The sequence below is a fragment of the Larus michahellis genome, chromosome 4 (genome assembly GCF_964199755.1).
Source record: "Larus michahellis chromosome 4, bLarMic1.1, whole genome shotgun sequence".
Classification (NCBI taxonomy): Eukaryota; Metazoa; Chordata; class Aves; order Charadriiformes; family Laridae; genus Larus; species Larus michahellis.
In genome coordinates this window covers 38122136-38143152 of record NC_133899.1, presented here as the reverse complement: position 1 = coordinate 38143152, position 21017 = coordinate 38122136, and the positions used below count along the sequence as shown (strand labels likewise).

At 36.3% G+C, this 21017-nt stretch overlaps 1 protein-coding gene across 3 annotated transcripts in view; it reads left to right on the top strand.

Annotated features, from left to right (window-relative positions):
* Positions 1-864: 864 nt before the first annotated feature.
* VRK1 (VRK serine/threonine kinase 1) overlaps positions 865-21017 on the top strand; it is a 35626-nt gene continuing 15473 nt past the window's right edge. The window contains exons 1-12 of one of the 3 annotated variants that reach the window (XM_074584046.1): positions 865-954; positions 1058-1237; positions 7565-7726; positions 9309-9364; positions 13708-13777; positions 14166-14253; positions 15242-15350; positions 15490-15582; positions 16556-16688; positions 17963-18083; positions 19141-19199; positions 20159-20337. In XM_074584046.1, the coding sequence (XP_074440147.1) occupies positions 1099-1237; positions 7565-7726; positions 9309-9364; positions 13708-13777; positions 14166-14253; positions 15242-15350; positions 15490-15582; positions 16556-16688; positions 17963-18083; positions 19141-19199; positions 20159-20337 (1209 nt within the window). In that variant the 5' untranslated portion in view covers positions 865-954; positions 1058-1098. Of the gene's footprint in view, positions 955-1057; positions 1460-7564; positions 7727-9308; positions 9365-13707; positions 13778-14165; positions 14254-15241; positions 15351-15489; positions 15583-16555; positions 16689-17962; positions 18084-19140; positions 19200-20158; positions 20338-21017 lie in introns of those variants that run through there. The other 2 variants (XM_074584049.1, XM_074584048.1) reach the window with 2 other exon arrangements.

The window sequence follows — 21017 nt, the reverse complement described above, 5'->3', positions numbered from 1 at the left end:
CTGTACAAGTATTGGCATGATAAATGTACTATGGAATGATAGTTTTTTGTTTTAAGCTATTTAGTACCTCTAAAATTGCAGCATGTGAAGATGGTAGCCATGAAAACATAATGCTTTTTTTTAAGATTTAAAACTCCCAGCAAATTAACAACACAAAACCATTGTCTTATTATGTTGCTGCCTCATCCCCTAAATCCCCTCTTTTGGCATGTCTTTAATCTTCCATGTCTGTCTCCCACTTCACAGCTTGGCAGAAGCAAGTGTGGGTGCGCACGCGTTTGTACCTGATGACAAAAGGAGACGTAGTGATACCGGATGACAAATGGATCAGGCCTGCTAGGTGAACCAATGCTGTATGATTTGACTCCTACCTGAAGAAAAGGAGATTGGTATGGGGAGGAAAAAGAATCAGGAGGAAAGAGTCAGAATCCATGCTGACCCTTTGAAGGCATGGGTTTGCATAAAACTTTGAAATTATTATTCATTTTGCAAGACGTTCTTGTGCACTCAAAGCAATTTAAGTATCACAGAACCTGCTAAAAAAAGTAAACCAGGACTAAATAAATACAGATAAATACAGGCTTTTTCAAAGCGTTGCCAAAGAGCTGCTTTGCAGGATGGAGAAGCTCCATTGCACAACTGTGAGAGACCATAGTAGGTGAAATCAGAAAGGGTAAGCAGGTAAAATAATGAGGTGTTTATGGTATGTAATGAGGTAATGGTGCTGGAAGGGTCGGTTTCGGCCTGGACATCACACAAGATGGAGAACTGCTGCGTTACCTCATCCCCCGGACACCCAGCAGCCTGTGTCTTGCCCTGTTTCCCTGACAAGGGTTTTCACCACACGGCATGAGCCTGACAAAGGCCTTTCCAAACTTATTTCGGCTTAAACCGCCGAGATTTCGTACGGTTACCCTCTGGAATTACTTCACCTCTTGGCCCATGGCGGGCGCGGTGCCTGCTGGGAAGTGTAGTCCGTGACCTCCGCGGGCGGCAGCCAGCGGCGGTCACGGACTACACTTCCCAGCAGGCACCGCGCCCGCCAAGGCGGGGCGAGGGCGGGCCTTCCGCGGCGAGGCCGACCAATGGGCGAGGGCGATGCTGGGAGGTGAGCGCCTGGGCGGGCGGGCCGCCTCAGGGCCCCTGGCAGTGCGGGAATTTCAGACGGGGCGGAAGGAGCGGCGGCTGGGCCTGGGCACGGAGGAGGTATTTGACAGCCGGCGTCTGCTTTTGGAGTGTAATTTTTATTATTTTTTTATTTAGGAGGAGATTTCTGGGGAGCTGTTTCACCTCCCCTTCGGCCTGCCTGGCGGCCCCGGACGGGTTTTCCCGCTTCCCTCGCTAAGGAGGTTGGTGGTACCGCCGGGGCCCTGTTCCTCCCTCTCGTCTGCTACCAGGGTGGGTAGGGAAGGCCGAAGGCATCTCCTTGTGCCGTCAGGGAGGCAGAGAATGGGGGCAGGTGGGTAAAAGCACAGTTTCACCCTTGGGGTCCGCTGCACCTCCCCCCCCCCCCCCCCCCCCCCCGCCCCTTTCTCTAAAGCTGCCTTTGGTGGCAGCGGCCTAAGTTGCTTTCCTTCCTGGTTTTTGTGTTTTGTTTTGTTTTTTTTAGCGGTAAGGCGAGGTGGAATAAAAGCTATACTCGGTGCCACTTAAAGGTTTGTCACCTTCAGGAACATCCCGGTGTGGCTAACAAACAAAGTAGTACCTTGGTTGGGAGGCATTCCTGGGTTTTGCTTTAAGCTAAACATAGTATTTTATTTTTTTTTTAACACAAGCCTACAAATCACAAATAAAAATCTCCAATTTTAGGATTGGGACAGAACTGGGATAAGCTGGTTTCTGTCTTGTCAGCGGTCATGTCTTTTCTTCACTTCCTATTTCTCGCCATTTACCTTCCTTGTTTAAGACTTAGGTGATTGTAGGCAGGGTGAACCAGCCTGGTTTCTTTGGTTTTCAATTTGTGCTTAAGGGAATCCATAGGCCCTTTTTATCATTAGCAAAAATATAAAAGCTATTGTGAAACTTCCCGTAGCTACTACTGCGTCAAAGTCTTCTGCCTTCCTCTGTAGGAATAAGCTCCCCACTTAATTCTTGGGGATAATCCTCAAATGAGGTAGGACTCCTAATGAATTTCACAGCTGATGATTTTTATACAGTATGCCAAACTATCATAAAGCTGTTAAATGTCTCACTTACATGCATAGGTACACTTGCTGTTGGCTTGGTGGTGAGGCGATTTGGAGTGACAGATGATTTGGCACCTTATAAAGATCACTGTGTTCTTTATTGCAATAACTGTCTGAGTGATGCTCAGGATTTTCAGGAGAACCTTAAATACTCTTCAGAAGATAAAAATGTATTCTAGTGAAGGCAGTTTAAAATTAGTTAGCAACGCAATAATTCCTCTTGTAAATGACTGTTTCTTATCTCTGAAGAAGCTGCATTCTATAAAAGACTGCCACGCAGCAGTGTGCTTGTTAAAAAAAAAAAAATTAAAAAAAGAAAAAAAACCAAAAACATTCTTTGTCCAGTATGGTACTATTGTGATTAAATGCTTCTCATTAATTGTTATCTACAAATGTACATTTAATAATTTTGTCTAGAATTACTTTTTCTTATTTTTGGGGGAAAGAACCCTGGTGCCTCTTCTTCCATAAGTACTATTAATTGTTAGATATCTTAATCACCAGGAAATGAGATTATAGTGCTACTCAAAAATGTAACACAATGATAGACCAGTCACAGAATCTCCAGCTTCTGCAAGATAGTCTTTGTTCACCATTTACATCACTTGGTATTACAAGTCAATGATACTTCAGGTACTTTTTTTTTTTTTTTTTGGTGGTCCCTCCTGTGAAACAGTTCTACAATATTTAGAAGTCTTAAAGTGTCATATTCTTTCTCTCCCACTCCTTGAGCAAAAACTTGCTTTTGTTTTTTTGCTTGTCTTTTATTTCCTTCTTTGCAGACAGACTTAGATGTCTTGCTATGACTGATGAACTGTATTAACGATGCATAGATTTCAGGTCTTGCTGGGACTACCTATTCATGAAGAGAAGCACAGGTCACCAGCATGCCTTCTCTGTGTTGAGAATGAAAATAGGTCCTACTGAGATAAAGAACAATAAAAATGACAATTTCCATCGAATAAAAGAGGAGGATCAGGAAGAAACCAGCCTGACTTGCCACATAGCAGAAATACTTCCTTCAAAATAAATTTGATTTGTATTAATTTTGGAGTTTTATTGCGATTGGATGCCAGCACAAGTTGAGAAGTGGCTATTCATATTTATTCTAAGAGTTCAAGTATCGCTAGAGTAGCAACCATTGCAGACAACGTTTGTAAAGATAACACCACTAATAGCACTACTGATGCAAAATTGTCTGTATATCTCAAGTACAGTGTATTCAGTTTCTTACAAGATGTTTTATTTGGGAGAAGCAGGAGAAATAGCCTTTGTAGTACTAAGAGGCTTTTGGAGCGAGTTTAGACAAATAGACTTCTGTTATTCATACCTGTTAGTAGCAAAATCTTTGTTTTGAGCATATTGTAGCCACACAAAATGCTGCTGTTTACAATCATGCACCTTGAAAATTGTTCTTGTCAGGTACCCCAGCTAAGTAGGGTCAGGTCTGTTTGATACTTGAATGATAGTATAGTACTTGACATCTGTGGCACTCTGTTTCCAAGGACTTCAGCGTGGTTGCAGGCACTAATGAATTAAGCTTCACAATACCTGTGGGATACAAAATATTTCCATTTACTGATGGAGACAGGTAATTGAGATGTAGGCAAGTTAAAGGTGATTTCTTTTTTTTGTTTTCTGTGTGTGTGTGAATTTTAAAAGAATTTGCACTAAAATGTCATTATCTTTTTTCATTATTTTTGTCTTTTTTTTTTCCCCAGTTCTATATTTTCATGTAGAAATTTTTTGCTGTCTCCAGGTGTTTTTAGTTTCAATCAATAGAAGATCCTTGAATGGTTTTGTCCAAATAAATGTGAAAGCATGTGCAGCCATTGCTTAAATATTTCCATGGATAACAGCTTTTTTGTAAAAAAGAGAGTGCTTAGTATTGTGCATGCTGCCCATTGAAAGCGATCAGTGTTTGGCACCTATGGCCTACTGATAGTTTGACCAACTTGTAAGTAGGCACAGTGCCATCTTAACAGATGGATATGAATATAGACAGCCAAGAAACCATGTATGTGTATCTAGTGTATTTGTTAAGGGCAGGGTTCCCAGCTGGGGACGTTCAGACTTATGTCCATTTTGAATTTTTGCTTTGATGGGTAAAGGGAAGTTGTCATTAATTTCTTTTTTTTTTTTTTTTTTTTAACTGAATACCTTCAGGCATACAATTATTGACCATGTTAAACAAAAAAAAAAGTGGGGGGGAAGCGGGAAACACCATCTCCTTCTTTAATACTCTCGAGGACCTATTTTAAGTAAACTTAATTCCCTTTTAAGCAAGGCTACTATTAAGACACTCCCTGTGAATGTCAAAGATGTGAAGCATATCAATAGTTTTATTTCACTGCCTTGCTAGCTTTATCGAAAAAGGGGCTACAAATTTTTCTTTTACTGGACAGCATTCAGGCACCTAAGTGCATGTGTCGCAAGTCTTGCTGACATTATTTATACTAGCTCAGAGGTCAAGGGATGCAGTCCTTCAAGCCCTGTTTATGTCTCTCGTATTGTTCTTAGCTTGAAGACAGTATGCTCACTTTGTATATGTTTTTGTACCTTTTAGATGACAGTGAGCGTGGTTTTTGTCCTGCATCTGAGTCATTAGGCAACACAGATGATTTTTGTGCTTTTTTTTCCCCCTCCTTATCTGAGTCAGCCTTGGGCCTCAAGGCTTCTGCTTTATTTTCTCCTTACCACTTCTAATGGTTTCAGTTTGTCCTTTGTGTCAGTCCTTTTCCTGATCTGGGTGTCCTGAGGAGCTGCTTAAAGGTCTGCTGTGATCTTTTTGGCCTGCTCTTGTAAGTGATATCAACATGTAGCCAGCCATTGCCGCTACTCTGTGTTCCTTCTGGTGCTTTGCCACCAGAAGGTGTTATGTTCTCATTGGTGTGGTCTTAGCTGAGATTGCTGGAATTGGATTTGGTGCTTGGAAGTCCCATTTTTCTCCTGGAGAAAATATGGAGGAAGAACCTTCCTCTAAGACAGTACTTGAACATAATTAAAAAAAAAAAAAAAAAAAAGATGAATAGTTGTAAAGAGAGGAGTTTCTTGAAGACAGGGTATGGAAAAAGCTGTGGGTAAAGTTAGTCTTAAAATTTAAGTGTAAAATGCCCAAACTATATCTTGAATACAGGGGAGAATGTTACTGTATAGAAGTAAGTGGGAATGTGGGAAAGAAATGCAGAATTAAAACATCCTGTTTTGTGATAATGAGTAAGCTTGTGCAATGTAGGTATTGATAAAAAACCAGTCTCTTCCTGTGATGTGGGTATTTCTTAATACTTTTTTGTTGAAGTTATTTGTTTAACTGCAGTAGGTATTCAGCCGTGGTTCTATGACACAAAGTTACTTCTCAGATTCGTAAGGATGCTGAAAAAGCAGAACTTTTCTTTGGCATGGAATCATACATGTTCTCTTCTGCGTTTATTCCTATATTGAATGACTGTGGTGCCTGCAGACTGCTTGCTGACAGAGTTCAATACGCTCTGACCAGGTCCTTTTAGCTCTTCAATGCATGGAGGGCATAATATGTAATGTCAGATTTACATATTTGAAGATAGTCGATGTTATACAGGATTTCTGATTTAGGAGTGATTATAAAATATACTGAAAACAATACAAATGTAAATTACACTTTGCAACATACAGCAATTGCAATATGCAGTTCAGTCACAATACCGATGTGATTCCCATTACTTGTCTCTATAACATGCTTACTGTCATGATGCTGGTGTCCCCAGCCACCGGGAAGGAATACCTGGGTTGAAACCAGTTCAAGCCCATTGCTCTCTTCAAAATTCTTTTGATAGTTGTTTAGTTTTTATACTCTTATGTTGAGCTAAGCCTCATATTCACTCCCCCCACGCTGGCCTGACTAACTCAGGGAGACATTTACACCGCTGTTTGATCCACTTAACAATTTTGATCTCCACTCAACTGTTGTTTAGCTGTTTACCTAAAACAAAGGCCACCCACCAGTTCCTTTTGTGTTTAGTGAGCTCCTTGGGCACATCCCATCCCCGTGGAGTGTTCCAGCCATTGTCACATTCCACACCTAGGGATTTGGTCAATTGCAGCTGGGTATTTGCGGACAGAGTAACATTTTCGGGAAACTTGATAGTTATTCTTGCATTTAGTAACGGGAGAAATGTAGAGAAAAGAGTGGGCTGTTCTGTTCCGATGTTAGTTGGGTGACAGACATTATTTGGGGAAGAAGATTTCCTGATGGTATTACCCAGTCTGAAAAGAGATTTGTAGAGGTGGGAGCACTTTTGGAACAGCTGTCATAGTTACGTAATTTTCTACTTGGGAAATTAAAAAAAAGTCCTAGAGGAACATTAGAACTGAAAGAGGAAAACTGATGTTAAGTAACTGTATTTGGCTTAGGGTTATTGTATTGAGTATCTAGACTAATAGGAAAAAGATACTTTGCTATCCAGAAACTTCCTGAACTGTGTATTAATATTCCTTCCACTTCCCCAAGTAAAATAAAAGTAATAAAACCCCACCAGTCAGAACGGTATCTTTTAGAAAATAACCGTGTCTCTGTTTGTATGCTTGTATCCTCATAGGATAAGAGCGAAAGATCAGTTCTTTGTAAAACGTATCACAAAGGCCTTTTGTTTAAAGAGATCTAGCGCACTCTTTGCCGAACTCAATCCTTCCTGAATCAAAATCTGTCTCTGCTAAAAACTTAAAACATTTATTTGCTCAAAATGAGACCTGTTCTGCAGCAAGATGTGCGGGTTTGGTTCCAGTGGGCCGTTATGTTACTTCTGGAAATACTGCTTATCTGAGTCTTGAGGCTGTAAGAAGGCAACGGTAACACTTTACATTTATGATCTCAAAATAGGTAGTTATGTACTAGTTTGTTGATGGTCTACTAAAAGCTGCCCTGTGAACAATATGCAGGCTTTCATTTTTGTTGCTAGCAGTTATACAGGAGGAAAAAATAATTAACTGGCTTAATGGCTTAATTTTTTTTTTGTATTTTCGTCAGGAAAACTGATGAGCTTTATTTCATTAGTTTACTTTTTTTAAGTTTAGATCTATGATTGGTTGTGATTGATTGAGTAAGACAGATTCTGGGTTTTTTCTAGCCTGTATTATACAAGGTCTTCTAATAGGTTTCTTTTGTGAAGATTTTTGCTGTCAAATTTTTTTGTGATGCCTGGAAAAATCAGTTGTTTTTCACTTAGAATTCATGCAAAGAAACTACTTTACTGTATTTCTTTTAGAGTACCTTTGTAGTAACAAATTAAAACTTAAACAATGCATACTTTTTCATGCTTCTAACAGATTTCTACATAAAATAAGACCGGTCAGCATGTAACCTATGCTTTTTATTATTTTTTCCTTCCCTTCTCTCCCTCCAGGGAAAATGCCATATAATAAGAAGACTGCTGGGAAAAGAGCCCCTGCAAAAAGGAAACTTGCTGAAGTGTTTGCTGAGGGGGAGGTTCTAGCAGATACATCAAGAAAAGAATGGAAATTAGGTGTCCCTATAGGGCAAGGAGGCTTTGGACGCCTATACCTTGGTAAGTTAATTATCTTTGATAATGCTTCAAAATGTTTATCCTTCGTGTAAGATGTTTATCCTTATTCAAGGCAATTAAAAATTGACCCTAAGTTAGAAATGCAGAGTGTCTTCAAGTAGTCTTTTTTACTAGAACCTTAGCTTGGTTCGTGATGTTGGAAAAAAAGACAAGAGTGGACAAATGCTCATTGTAAGAACTGTGGTTGTTTGAGATTCCACTGGTAGTTCATTCATTTTCTTAAACCAAAATCTTTATTACTTTTCAGCAGTGAAAGGATAATGTAGTATTTATTTAAATTTTATTTTTGGTCTGGCTGAAAGAAGGGATTTTTTGAATGAGTGTCCTTATATCACATATTCTGAACTGAAACTGTTTAAGCATATTCTATGGAGGCTACTGATCAGCTGGTATTTTGGCTGGTTTTCACTTCGGTGCTGCTTTTGACTTTTTCATTGCCTTGTGAACTCCTGACATGTCATATACTTTTTTTTTTTTTTTTAATGTAACCAATGCTCAAAACAAATTGAAATCTTGGACTTTGCAGTTTAAAGCATCAACACAGATCTTGTTTCTCAATGCTGTTTATTGACTTTGAGAAAAATTTTAGTGGATAGTGTTCCATACTTAGTATTTCTGTTATTTGAACAGATGAATGGATTAGAGAGATCTTGAGGATACCTCAGGGAATTAAAAACATTGATTGCCCCTAGTCATGTTCCAAACAATTTTGAAGGTATGAAAGTTAATGTGATCATGATAACAAGGTTTTCTTTTGCTATGCATTTATGGTCTTCCTCCTCTTGGTGAAAAAGTTGCACTGAATTCATACTGAGTTGAAAAAAAAAAATTAATAAGCTGTCCTGCTTTCAAAATGAACAGACTGCAGCATAAGTGGATTAAGAAGAAAAACAGGACCAGTGGGTGGCTTCTTGCCAAAGAAGCTCTCTAGTACTTACTCAGCCTTGCTCAATGAGCTACTAAATTTACTGAGGCTGGAGTTCCAGCTCACTCAAATTGTGTAGTCCTTCATGTTAAGAATTCCTGCTTTGTTCAAGCCAAAGCTTGCTCCGCATTTGTTTCCCCATCATTTGCACAAAGCTGTGCCTCTGACTCTTCCTGTACTTCGTGCTTGCCTAACTTGATGCCCTTCATACCTGTATCTCCTTCTGTCACAAATAACAGCATAGTAGTAACAGAAAGCCACTTTTGGATATGTGACATGGCAAAATAGTAGAGAGAATGTGTTTTTCATCTTTATGTCCGCAACTGTGTATGTTCATCACAGTCCTAGAAAATGAAAGAAATGCTATTGACTAGGAAAAAGTTATTGAACTATAAAAAAGAACTCCTTTATTTAGTAAACTGCCTGTATTCCTGAAGCAGAAGGGACAATGCAAGACCATATCCATGTAGAGCAGTCTTGCCATATAGAGTAGTTCTCTTACCAAAGTCTAAGGTACTGAGATATGTTCATGTCAGTATTTAATAGCTTTGTTGTTTGTTTGTCCATGCTGTATAGTAAATAAGTTTGTTTTGTGACAGTTTCCTCTCCTACTACTAACAAGCGCTTCCTTTTTAACAGCTGATGTTAATTCTTCAAAGTCGGTTGGCAGTGATGCACCTTATGTTGCAAAAGTGGTAAGAGAGCGCTTGAATCTTTACTTCACAACTTTAAAACGTTTGTTCTAGAATAGCATGTGTCATTTAAAACATCATCTGACTGAAAATAATGCAATTGCATAGTGCTGTTTAAAATAAAAGTAAGTGTGGTGATACAGAGGAACACTGCTGAGAATTGGGACGCCTATGTATGAGGGTGGAACACCAGCGAAGTTGATAAAGGTTCATGAAATAGATCAGATTCTGTTTCATTTGCTGCTTCCTGTAAACAGCCCAAATATCACAAAATTAATGAAATCTGGCTAGCTTTTGGAGAATTTCTGTGATTCAGCAGTGAATCTGTGTGAACTGTTGCTCACCACTGGATGTTGGTAAGCTGACAGATGGCTTGGGAGTACAAACAGCAAAACTTTGATTCCTGACGTCCCCACAGAAATAGTCCTTTAAATGTTGTATCATAAAACACATACGTATTCTAATTTCTACTGAATTAAAATGGCATTGATACATAATATTTTTAATCTAATGATTAGGGAGAAGAAAAAGCATTGTTGATAGCTCATTTTTAGCCCATTGTAGCAAATCAGCAAATTCTTTTTATTAGTTGAAATTTTCTTATGTTTTTAATCATAAAATAAAAAATATTTATTTAACGTGATTTGGCTGTAATGTCCTCTTCCTAAGGTATAAAGTATTTTTTCTTAAATTTTGCTGGATTATCTTATATAGACCTTACTATTGTACATGATTCCCTGATTAAAGTCTTAGTAAAAAAAGTGGGAATATGGGAATATCCATAGTAGATCCAAACCGTTCATTCATTATCATGGTGGTACTTCTGGTCCTGTGACGAAAGCAAATACCAGAAAACTGTACAAGAAGTTCACATTGTAAAAAAAAAAAAAAAAATAATAAAAAAAATAGTTTTCTTCAGTTCAGAACTGCAATGTTTTAATCTTTTATTTTATTAAACTATATGGCGATACTGAAATGCTTTACCACAATAGATGGCCACTTATGTAAATGTGTTAATGCTTTTAACATTTGTTCATGAAAGTAGAATATCAGGTTAATTTAGAATAAAATACATTTTAGTTAGTGTGTGCCTTTGATCTTGGTATTTATATCTGCTGACTATAGGGAAATTCTAGAGTACTGGTTTTGATACTGTTTGGACACCCCAAGATACTGTTGATGACCCTCTTTCTGAAACGTGTCTGCTTGCTGAAAAGAGCATCACTTACGATAGAAATGCCAAACGACCACACTTTGAACATCACCATGCTGCTGCTGCCTTGGGTGTTTGTGGGCAGGAATTCCACACAGACCGGGAGTCCCGGCCTGCACCTATTGCATGGTGGCGATCTGCTTTTGTATGACCAACCAGTACCATCAAGGGCAGAGGGTGTCCATTATGCAGGAGCTGTGGCCTGTTAGAGGTAGATAACAGACATTCAAGTTATCAGTGGTGGCTTGCCTTTGAGAGGCAATGGCTCCTAATTACTGGCTCCTGATGAGTTTGCACTGATCAGGAAGCAGAGCTCCATTTAACTTTTCATGGAAGAATCCAGTTTGACTTGCTTGGAAAATCATCAGACAGACATTATTTTATGCTGTGTGTAATTGCATCCTCCCTCTTCCCCTGAGTTTGAAACCTGTCCATCTGCTTCTCTTCCCCTTTGGGCTCTGAATATAAGAAGAGTTGCCATAACTTCTGGGTTGCTTTTATGCTAGATTCACTTTGTTGCAGCAATTTGTAAATACCTCCATTGCTAATCTCCCAGATGACTACTCACTTTTAATTTGTCTTTTATAATTTTGTCTTTATGGCAATAAAAAGTAGCCCCAGTCTTTGTGCTGCCCTCACAAATGACCCATAACGTATTATGCCTCTACAGTCTAGTATAACACAACTACAGATAAGGGCCTGTTTTCTAAAGCCTGGGTGAATTCTAGTTGATCCATCAGCTGAAGCAAAGTGGTTAACAGCTTTGAACAATTATTAGTGTTTAACAAAATACGTGCTTCTATAGTAATGTTCTTGAAATTAAGCTATTAAAGCGGGATGGAAATTGGCTTAGTCTTTGACATATCGTCATAGTATTGATGTCTGAGCAGTACGAAATGAATCACAGTTTTTAGTAAAAAAGGAAATGCTTTTTAACATGTGGACCTTTCAGATGTCATTGTTCAGGAGTGGATGCAGAGTTTAATAACGCTTCATTAAATTGCTGACTGAAAAAGATCAGAATTCTTAAAATAACTACTTGAAGAAATTTGTTGGGTTTCGACACGTACTCCATAATCTCTTTCATTATGTATCTTTTCTAATTAGACTTTAATTTCAGTTTTGCAAATCATGTGTTTAGAATGACCCTGGGCGTAAAGTTGTAGAAATTTATGTTTGAAGTCTTTCTGGTTTTAGCATATTATAAGATGATGAGTATGGCAAATATTGGACATCATTATATGAGCCTTTTTAACATAGCGTATGCATTTATTTATCTGTATGTAGAATTAATGGTATTATGGGGAAACAGCTTCATAGTCAACACGAAGATCTGTTTTGTGGTTAAATCATTTATCCATCCCCTCAAGTATGAAATGATACCAGATTTTCAGCATTTGCTCCAACTTGAAAGATTTATCTTTTTTTCAGCACCGAGACATAATTTTTTGTGGAATAATTTATTTAAAGATAAATATTTTAAGACTTTTTAACACCTACAGTTTTTTTGCTGTATTTCAGTAAGACGATAACATTTTTCAAACCTGTGTAAATTGAATCAAAATAATATGTATAATTTATATTCTAATTAAGTTAGAGTATTAATGGATTATGCTACACAGAAACAAGTGAATAGGTTAAGTAACATTTGTTCGAGATAACTGCAGTATAAGAATTCAGCTATTCAACCCTTCTCCTCTGTACATATAATCTAATTTGTTGTCCATATTGGATAAATAAGCTAACTGAATGTAAATATGCATGTACCAAAATTTATGTGCTTTGATCTCGTTGGGTTTTTTTTTCTGGTTCGTGGCTTGAGTCTGAACATTGGTCTCACAAGGAGGGGCCAGAAAACCGATGTCTTGAATCCCTTGTTTGTCAGGGCAACGCTGCTGGAAAAAGGGTGGTGGAGATAGGCAGTAGCTTTGTAATCACGTGTCCAGGCCCAGGAGCAGTGCCTAAGCTGGTGTCTGCTCTCCTTCTCACCCATCTTCACGCTCTGTCTCTGAGCCAATACATCAGATGCACATTAAAGCTCACGTTCATCAGTGTGTTCAACCTCTTTACATTGCTTCATTAGTGTTGGACAGGAGTAAATCTCTATTAGCTGAGTGGTACAGTCTGGCCTTTAGCCACTTTCTGGGTCATTACATCTGCATTTAAAAGTTACAATTAAAAGTATGCTAATATCACACGATTGTATTCTTTCTGGGTTTCTTGCCAGTAATCACATACTTTTTTTTTTGATAGCTTTTTTAAAGCATAGGATATTCCAAAATGGGTATTTTCACTGAGATAAAATGAATTTGGACATATATGAGTAACTAGACTAAAGTAAATTGCTTAAGCTTATCTCAAAATCAATCACTTAGAAATTGCAAGAGTTTAAATCACTTTTTTTTTCTGTGCTAAGTTCTGGAAATGCAGAGTTAAGGTACTTGCCCATTTGCAATTCTTGCGGTATTTCAAAGTTTTGGTGTTTTCAAACAGACTTCTCTCTTGCACTTTACTTGGAATTCGTGGTTACCGTAGATTTGTCCCTAGAAAACGGAACTGAAATACCTTCTGTTAGCTTAAATACAACATAGACTCTGAGGTCAAAATAGGTGTAGTAGTCCTTATAATTTAGTTTAAGAGAAATTGTGAAATCCTCTGCAATTTTTATCTTGTAAATTTCACCTTGGTTACCTTGATTTTTACCTTAAGTTTAGCAAGAATTTAACTTTTGTTAAGATTTTTCCATCAAATCATTGCAGGTGTTATTTTAGGCTCGCTAATGGCTATTGCAATTGATGCAATCCAGCTATAATCTGGAAAATCTGAGATAATGTTGTGCAATGTTCTCTGCTAAACTTTTGCTGCCAATTATTGGTAATATTTCTATACATTTCAGTTAATTTGTAATTCTTAATATTTTGTTATGGGAAAGAATTCTTTGATACCCTTAATGTTAAGAAATTTATAATAAAAATAACTTTTTAGAGCCAACCTTTGTTTGTGTTTATCAGCACTGCGTAGAGCATTTGAAGGAGAATATGTTTTTATAGGGTGAATGTTACGTTTTGTGAGCTTTTAATAATTATTAGGCACTAACACAGCAGTTTTTAACTAATTTTAAATTGTCTTAAAGGAACCCAGCCAGAATGGACCTCTTTTTACTGAGTTAAAGTTCTACATGCGAGCTGCTAAGCCAGATGAAAGTAAGCAGTCTATTAAAATGTTTTTAATGAACTACAAGCATTTAGGAAAAGAGAGCCTAGAGGTCGAACTTTAAGAGAATCTTTTAAGGTCATTTTCAAAATTATTTTTAAATGATTGAGATCTGATTCAGACATATAGTAAAATCAGGGGTGTTTGGTAAGATGTTCTTTGTAGTTGTTTTGACGGTATTGTCTAAATTGAAACTTTAGTTGCATCTCTGTCCCTACAACAGATACATCATTAACTTTCCAGTATACTTTGCATACAAGTTTCCGTGAAATAAGCAGCTCACATGTATGCAGAAACTGTAAGCGATGAGAGTACTCCCTTTTTATGTAATTCTCTACTGATGCAAATTCATTAACTTATCTTGATTTATATTTTCAGTTCAGAATTGGACTAAGTCCCATAAACTGAAATACTTAGGTGTACCAAGATATTGGGGTTCTGGCTTGCATGAAAAAAATGGAAACAGGTGAATATTCTTTTGTTGGCATATACTGGGATTTATTTCATCCATAACCACTGTCCCCTTTAACCTAATTTATAAGATGTATTTTCCACCTATCTTCACGTTCATTTCTGCTAGAGAGTTTCATGTTTGTAACAGGGTGTGTTTAAGGAATAGATGAATAGGTACATTTATCTGTACTCAGTTTGTTACTTGTATTTGTGCCTATTATATTCTTTGTGAATTAGTTTTCATTTGTTTTGAGCATTGCTGTAATGCAGTGATGCTATACATATGTGGTTTAGGAGCTATTCATATTTAAATTAAAATAAAGTTGACTTCTAATGTGTAAGTCCTTGAATAATATGACTACTTTTGAAGTTTTTCTTCTGGTGTGATGTGCGCTTAAAGAGTATTTTCACTCACACGTATAAAGGACTTAGTGCTCTCTCTAAATTTATTTTATTTTCCCTAGGAATATTTTTTTTTTACTTAATCTATGAGCTAGAATAATTGCTAGTTAAATTTGTCTTCAGTCTAGGGATAGTTTTTAGTATTGTTCCATGTCGTGAAGGGGTTTTGTTGCTTGCTCTTGAATGTTATGTCTGTTTCTGTAAGAGTTCTTGTTTCCTAGTGTCTTTCTCTAAGCAGCTGTGCTGCAAAGGAGTTTTAGTAGTTCTCTGCTGCAAAACAGTTCTACTAGCTTATAGTAGGTCAGTGTACTTGTTATACTTGCATAACTAGCCAGGAATAAACAACAGTTCTTTTGATGGACAAACTTTTGACTAGCTGATGTAAAAAAGTTAGGAATTGATGTACAACATTAAAAAAAAAAAGTCAGGTATTTCCCACATATTTATTTTCTGTGTATCTGCAGTTTATCTTTTAAGAGATGTTTTCAATCAGCAATTTGTACAATTAACATATAGATAAAATACTTTGCTGCTAAGTACAATTCAATAAGTTTGCTGTTTTGTTTTTGTTTGTTGGGTTTTTTTTCCCTTGAATTTAGATATCGATTTATGATAATGGACCGATTTGGCAAAGATCTTCAGAAAACATTTGAAGAGAATGCAAAGCGATTTCCCCATAAAACTGTGCTACAATTAGGCCTGAGAATAGTAAGTTTAAAAAATATATTTTTTAATCTGCTTTCCCCATGTAAGTCTTTTGGTTAAATCACACTTTTGTGCCGAGTACAGGTCCTCTGCTGGGTGGAGCTGGGTACTGCATTTATATGACTGTATTTTGTTTTGTTAGCTTGATATTCTGGAATATGTCCACGAGCATGAATATGTGCACGGAGACATCAAGGCATCAAACCTTCTTATGAGTTACAAGAACCCTAACCAGGTATTTCTGATGCATTTTATTCCTTGTTTTAAACCTTCTATTTGACAACACAAGTGCTTTGAACCTGTGAAATCTAGCAGAAGCTCATTTTTAAGAATCTATATGGTAACATCATTTCTGCTTGACATTTGTATCTAGTTAATAATTGACAATTTTTTTATGCATTTTGCTGGACAGTTATCAAATTGACTATTTGGCCTAAATAATATTCTAGAGAAATTTTCAAGATTACAAAAAAAATGATTCACAAATAGGTATTTGCAGGTGGAAGCTTAAAATTATATAGTACGCTGGTAAATTATGTTTGCCTGTCTGCATTGTTACCTTATTCCTTTGTTCAGGAAACCCATCAGATAAATGTTCTGTTACTTGGAAAAATTGGTCTTTAAAATGTTGATTGTTCCACTTGATTTACGGAAGTCTTTCATTTTTCTGCATTTTTACCTCTCTTTACTATTCAAACAATGCATTACAGAGTTTCAGAATTATGTATGTCATCTTGCCCAAATGTTTTAGCTCATGAAATAAGTAAAATAGTCTCAGTTCTCTTAAAGTAACTGTGGTGTTAGTGAGAAGTCATAGTATGTAGTAATGTTCAAATGTGACAGCTGACTTTACAGAGGGTAGGACAGGAAATGTAGCTATAAGTCTATGAGCATTATGTCTCTTTTCTTTTAATTTTTTTTTCATTTAATCTTATTGGCAATACTGACTGTTTTACTGTACTTGCCCTCTGCATCAGCAAGATATTACTTCCAGATCAGACTGCTATATGGAAAACAACCAAACCTATCTGACACGTTGTTTTCAAATCATATGTAGTAATCTCAATAAAGCACTGAAAAAGGACCATTTAAAGTAAAAAAAACTTCACCATTCTTAATACTTTTTAAGTAGTTATGAGGATGGTTGGGAGTTACATTTATTATTTGCATATTTTTTGTATTTATTTACTCTTTGTGGAAATTACTAGGTGTACTTGGTGGATTATGGACTTGCCTACCGATACTGTCCTGAAGGAGCTCACAAAGAATATAAAGAAGATCCTAAAAGGTGTCATGATGGAACTATTGAATATACCAGTATTGATGCACACAAGGGTGTGGGTAAGGATGTAAAGCTGTTCTCAGCAATAGGCATTTGTGCATCGTTTTTATAAATACAGAAGACTTTATTTGATGCATTGAGTTTGTAAACAACCAGGTTTCTGAATCTATAAAAATATTTCTTCTCTATGGACTATGCTGGCATTTTTTTTTCCTCCATTTACTAACTTTGATATTAATTTGCTCTAATTTTAATGTAAATTTCCTAAATAGAGATCCTTAATTTGTAAAAACTGTTAAGATGCTTAGTGTATTGCTTTTTATTCACTGAGTAGAAATGGAATAGTGCTTATGAGATCTTGATAGAAAAACAGGCCCTGTTTTCAGGAGATAGTTTCTGTTATCAATGTGAGCATTATTCCAATGTGCACAATATTCTTTATCTTGTTTATAGCTTAATATTTAGAGGAGTTTTTAAAAAAATTTCATTTAATTATGAAATACTATTTCGCAGCTATGCCTGTAGTCCTTGAACATCAAAAGACAAGAAGTGAGAAAAGGTTGAACATGAAGAGGACAGGTCTATGTCTTATTAATCATGGAGAATTTATATTGAACACCAATTTTATTTTCTTCGTTCTTAAATTTGGTTTTATTAGCATAAAAGTGTGTCCTACAAAAATATTAGTTGTTGAAAATTATTATTTTCTTCAGGATGAACTGCTGCACCTGTGCGTAAAACTGAACGTGAACAAAGATGTCTCGATTTGCCCACTTATAATGTAGTCTGTGGTCAATGTACGTGTAGGTTGTTGGGTTTTTTGGGGTGGGGATTTTTTTTGGCAAGGCTTAGGGATCTGATCTGTTATTGTCCTCAGTTCAGTTTTCGGGCCACACAAAATATTTCAGCATAGCAGAATATTTTTTTCAGGAGGTGGGGTTTCAGCACTATTGCCTTTTTATAGAAGAAGGGAAGCAAAAACTGTTTTGAACAGAAAGTCAATCGCTTCACTAACTTGCTCTATTTTTTTCCACAATCTGAGTACTTAAAGAGCTTCCCAAATTGGGATAACTGCAGCATGTCACATCCTTGAGTAGAAGAGAGAGATTGATAAAGGAGTTGAAAATGAAGTTATCCTTCCAGATGTAGGAACAATATTTTTTCTCTTCCTTGCTTTTACACTAAAGTAAATAACAGATACACTAGTGTTACACTGTTAGCATTAGCTTTCTATTGTCTTAACATATTTACAAATTTTAACTGTTGTTAAACTGTGTGTGTTTTATTAGCTGCTCTTACAGATTTTTTTTTTTATGTGTGCATATGTATTTAGCACCATCAAGACGTAGTGATTTGGAGATCTTGGGTTACTGTATGATTCATTGGCTAAGTGGCCATCTGCCATGGGAGGATAATTTGAAAGATCCAAATTTTGTCAGAGACTCAAAAATCAGGTGAGAAACTACTTGTTTTCTTTCTCTTTTGAAATTAAAAATAGGAATGAAAATGTCTTGGTGTAAAAATGCTTTGTACTTTTAGTATCTTCCCTTTTCGTGAGTAGGCTGTTGTTTTGTATACCCCTCAGTTTCCCTTTGTCGTGTCTCATATATCCTTGGCTTGTAACTAAACTTTACCTGTACTTTACTACTGTCTTCTTTTGCATATGTGAGATGCTTATTTATCACCCACAGTATTGTAACTTTAGAATACTGCCATGGTTAAGCCAAATGGTAATGCACCAGTATGCATTACCACTAGTCCTGCTTTACAGAAAGAGAAGCATGGAGCATAAGTAGCCTTTATAACACCATGCTCTGAAGTCGGTGGCAGAGATGAGAGCAAAAGGTGGATCTTAAATGTCTTTGAGCATCATTCCAGCTAGAGGACTACTAATGTGGGATTTTTTTAATATTTTTTTTTTTTGTGTGTCCCTCTCCCTGTTACATTCCTTTGTCTTTCCCCCCACCCGCTCAGCCCTCTCTTGTCAGATATTTAATATGAAGAAAGCTGTAACAGCACAGCAGTTTCTGTCTCATTACCAAGTATTTGTTATCTGGCTTCCTTATCTCTACTTTTAACACTTGGGCCTCCATCAATGCTGGTGAAGGCCTCCTCCTTTCCCTCAGTTGTTATTTTGGCAGGGAATCTGCTCTGAGTAGTATCAGCTAAGATAAAGAGTCCTTTAGGAGGAAACGGTAAGAACGCATTGGTATGTGAGGGTTTAAAATGGACCAGTTCTTTTCCTCTAATCTTCTACTTACTTGGTTTTATAAGAATCAAAAATTATTGAACAAAAACTTACCATGTTTCAGATAGCCTGTCTGGCATTCATCAGGTTCTCAAATGTACTGCACCCCTAAAAAGGGCTGTACTAAGTCATATGAAAGGTTTATCTAGTAGTGTTTGCTGTCTCTGACAGTGGCCCAAGCTAGGTACGTAGGAAGTTTATCAGAACAGGGCAAGATTCAGACTTTGAAAGAAACAATAGTTTTGAATAATTTTATTTTTCAGATGTAGAGATAATATTTCAGTTTTGATGGACAAATGCTTTCCTGGGAAAAATAAACCAGGTAAGAGGAGCTAAATTAAAGTACTTTTGTTTGTACCATGTGGTAAGCATTCTCTAATACTTTGTTTTAATGTCTTTTTTCTTTAAAATAATAAAATCCATCAATCTGTTGCTTCTTTAAATCTTCCTTATTTACTTACATTTGTACCTATTTATCTTCTTACTTTTATCAGCAACAAAGTGGCATGAATTAGATTGCTGATTAAGAGAAGCTTAGACACTGTTTTGGCTGCAGTTATATGGACTGCAGACACTGTGGTGCGTCTGACTAAAGATAGTATTAAGTATTTGTAAACGTGAGATGTGTAAATTGGTTTGCACAACTGAACTTTAAATAATCAAAATACCAAGTAATGCAAACTTGAAGTAAAGATTATTTCTATTTGGCTTTGGTGATTTGCTGAGTGGATTATTTTTTTTTAAACCTGACTCTATTAGAAAACACTTTGTTGTGATCTTAAGCTTAAATATTTAGTTATTTCCAGCTACTCCTGGTGATTAGAAGAGAGTTTTCCCTGTCAAGTGTGACTTGTTTGTTTTTTTCAGTGGTCAAATGTTTCATGTATTTTTTTTTTAATGTTATGTTTCTGTCTTGAACAGATGAAGTTGTGAGGTAACACTGAGTTTCTTTTTCAACATTTTAAAATATAGACATAAGAAATACCATGTAAACAAGCATTCATTGGTGAAGACTCGCCTATTATGTTTTTTACAACTGATTGTTTTCTTCATTGCAATGAACGTGTGAAAAAACAGTGATGCTGTCATCACTGGGTAGTGAACCTTGGTGTAATTTTTTTTGTAAACCATGTTGTAGTAAAGTCATAATTATGAGTTTATAAATAACCATTTCAAAAAACTTCATTAGTAGTGCATGCATAATTTCTGACTTTTTTGTGGTAAAAGTGAATGATTAAAATGTTTTCAAATAGAAATTAATTGGAGGTATCATTTATTTAGATGAAATAACCAAATACATGGAAAAGGTGAAGCTACTGAGCTATGAAGAGAAACCTGTTTATCAGCATTTCCGAGACATACTTCTGCAAGGTCTTAAGGCCATTGGGCAGAAAGATGATGGAGTACTTGACTTTGGCTTGTCAGCGAATGGAGACTTGCAAACAAATCCCATGCAAAAGGTTTTTACTCTAAAAATTTATGTCAGCTTTTAATGCATTTTGTTGAGCTAAATAAGAGTTAAAGTGGTATTGGAAGTAGGTGATATAACTGCATCCAGTAGGATATAAGCAAATAGTGAAATGTTTAAGTTTTATGCATTATTTCTCTAATTTAACTTCACTAATTGTTATTAAAACTTAATACAGAATGATGTTTATAGGTGTACTTTCATAATAGATAATACTTTGGATAACAGAATGTGTATATGTAGTTATAATGACATTTGAACAGATGGACGTTCAGTTAACTTATTTTCCTTAAATTGGTAAAAATCCAGATGGATCAAAATACACGTAAGGTAAAAGAAGTCTAGTTTTTGTTTCATATTGGTTTCCTTTCCATGATTAGTTCAAAGCTTAGTTTTAAGTATACATCTTTATGCCAAGTATTTGATTCTGAAATTCACATATTGAATTCACTGTGATCTAATATGTTATTTATGACTCTTAACTATAGTGGTAGGCTAGGGGTATTTTATTCTTTGTATTTAAGAAGCCTTAAACTCTAGGTTTAGAATCCCATTTGAATACAGCGTAAGAGCTTTTTAAGCCTTAGGGAAAGCGTATGTTAAAATGGTTTATAATAACAATAAAAAATGGTCAAATAATGGAACAATAAATATTATTCCATGCTTCAAACT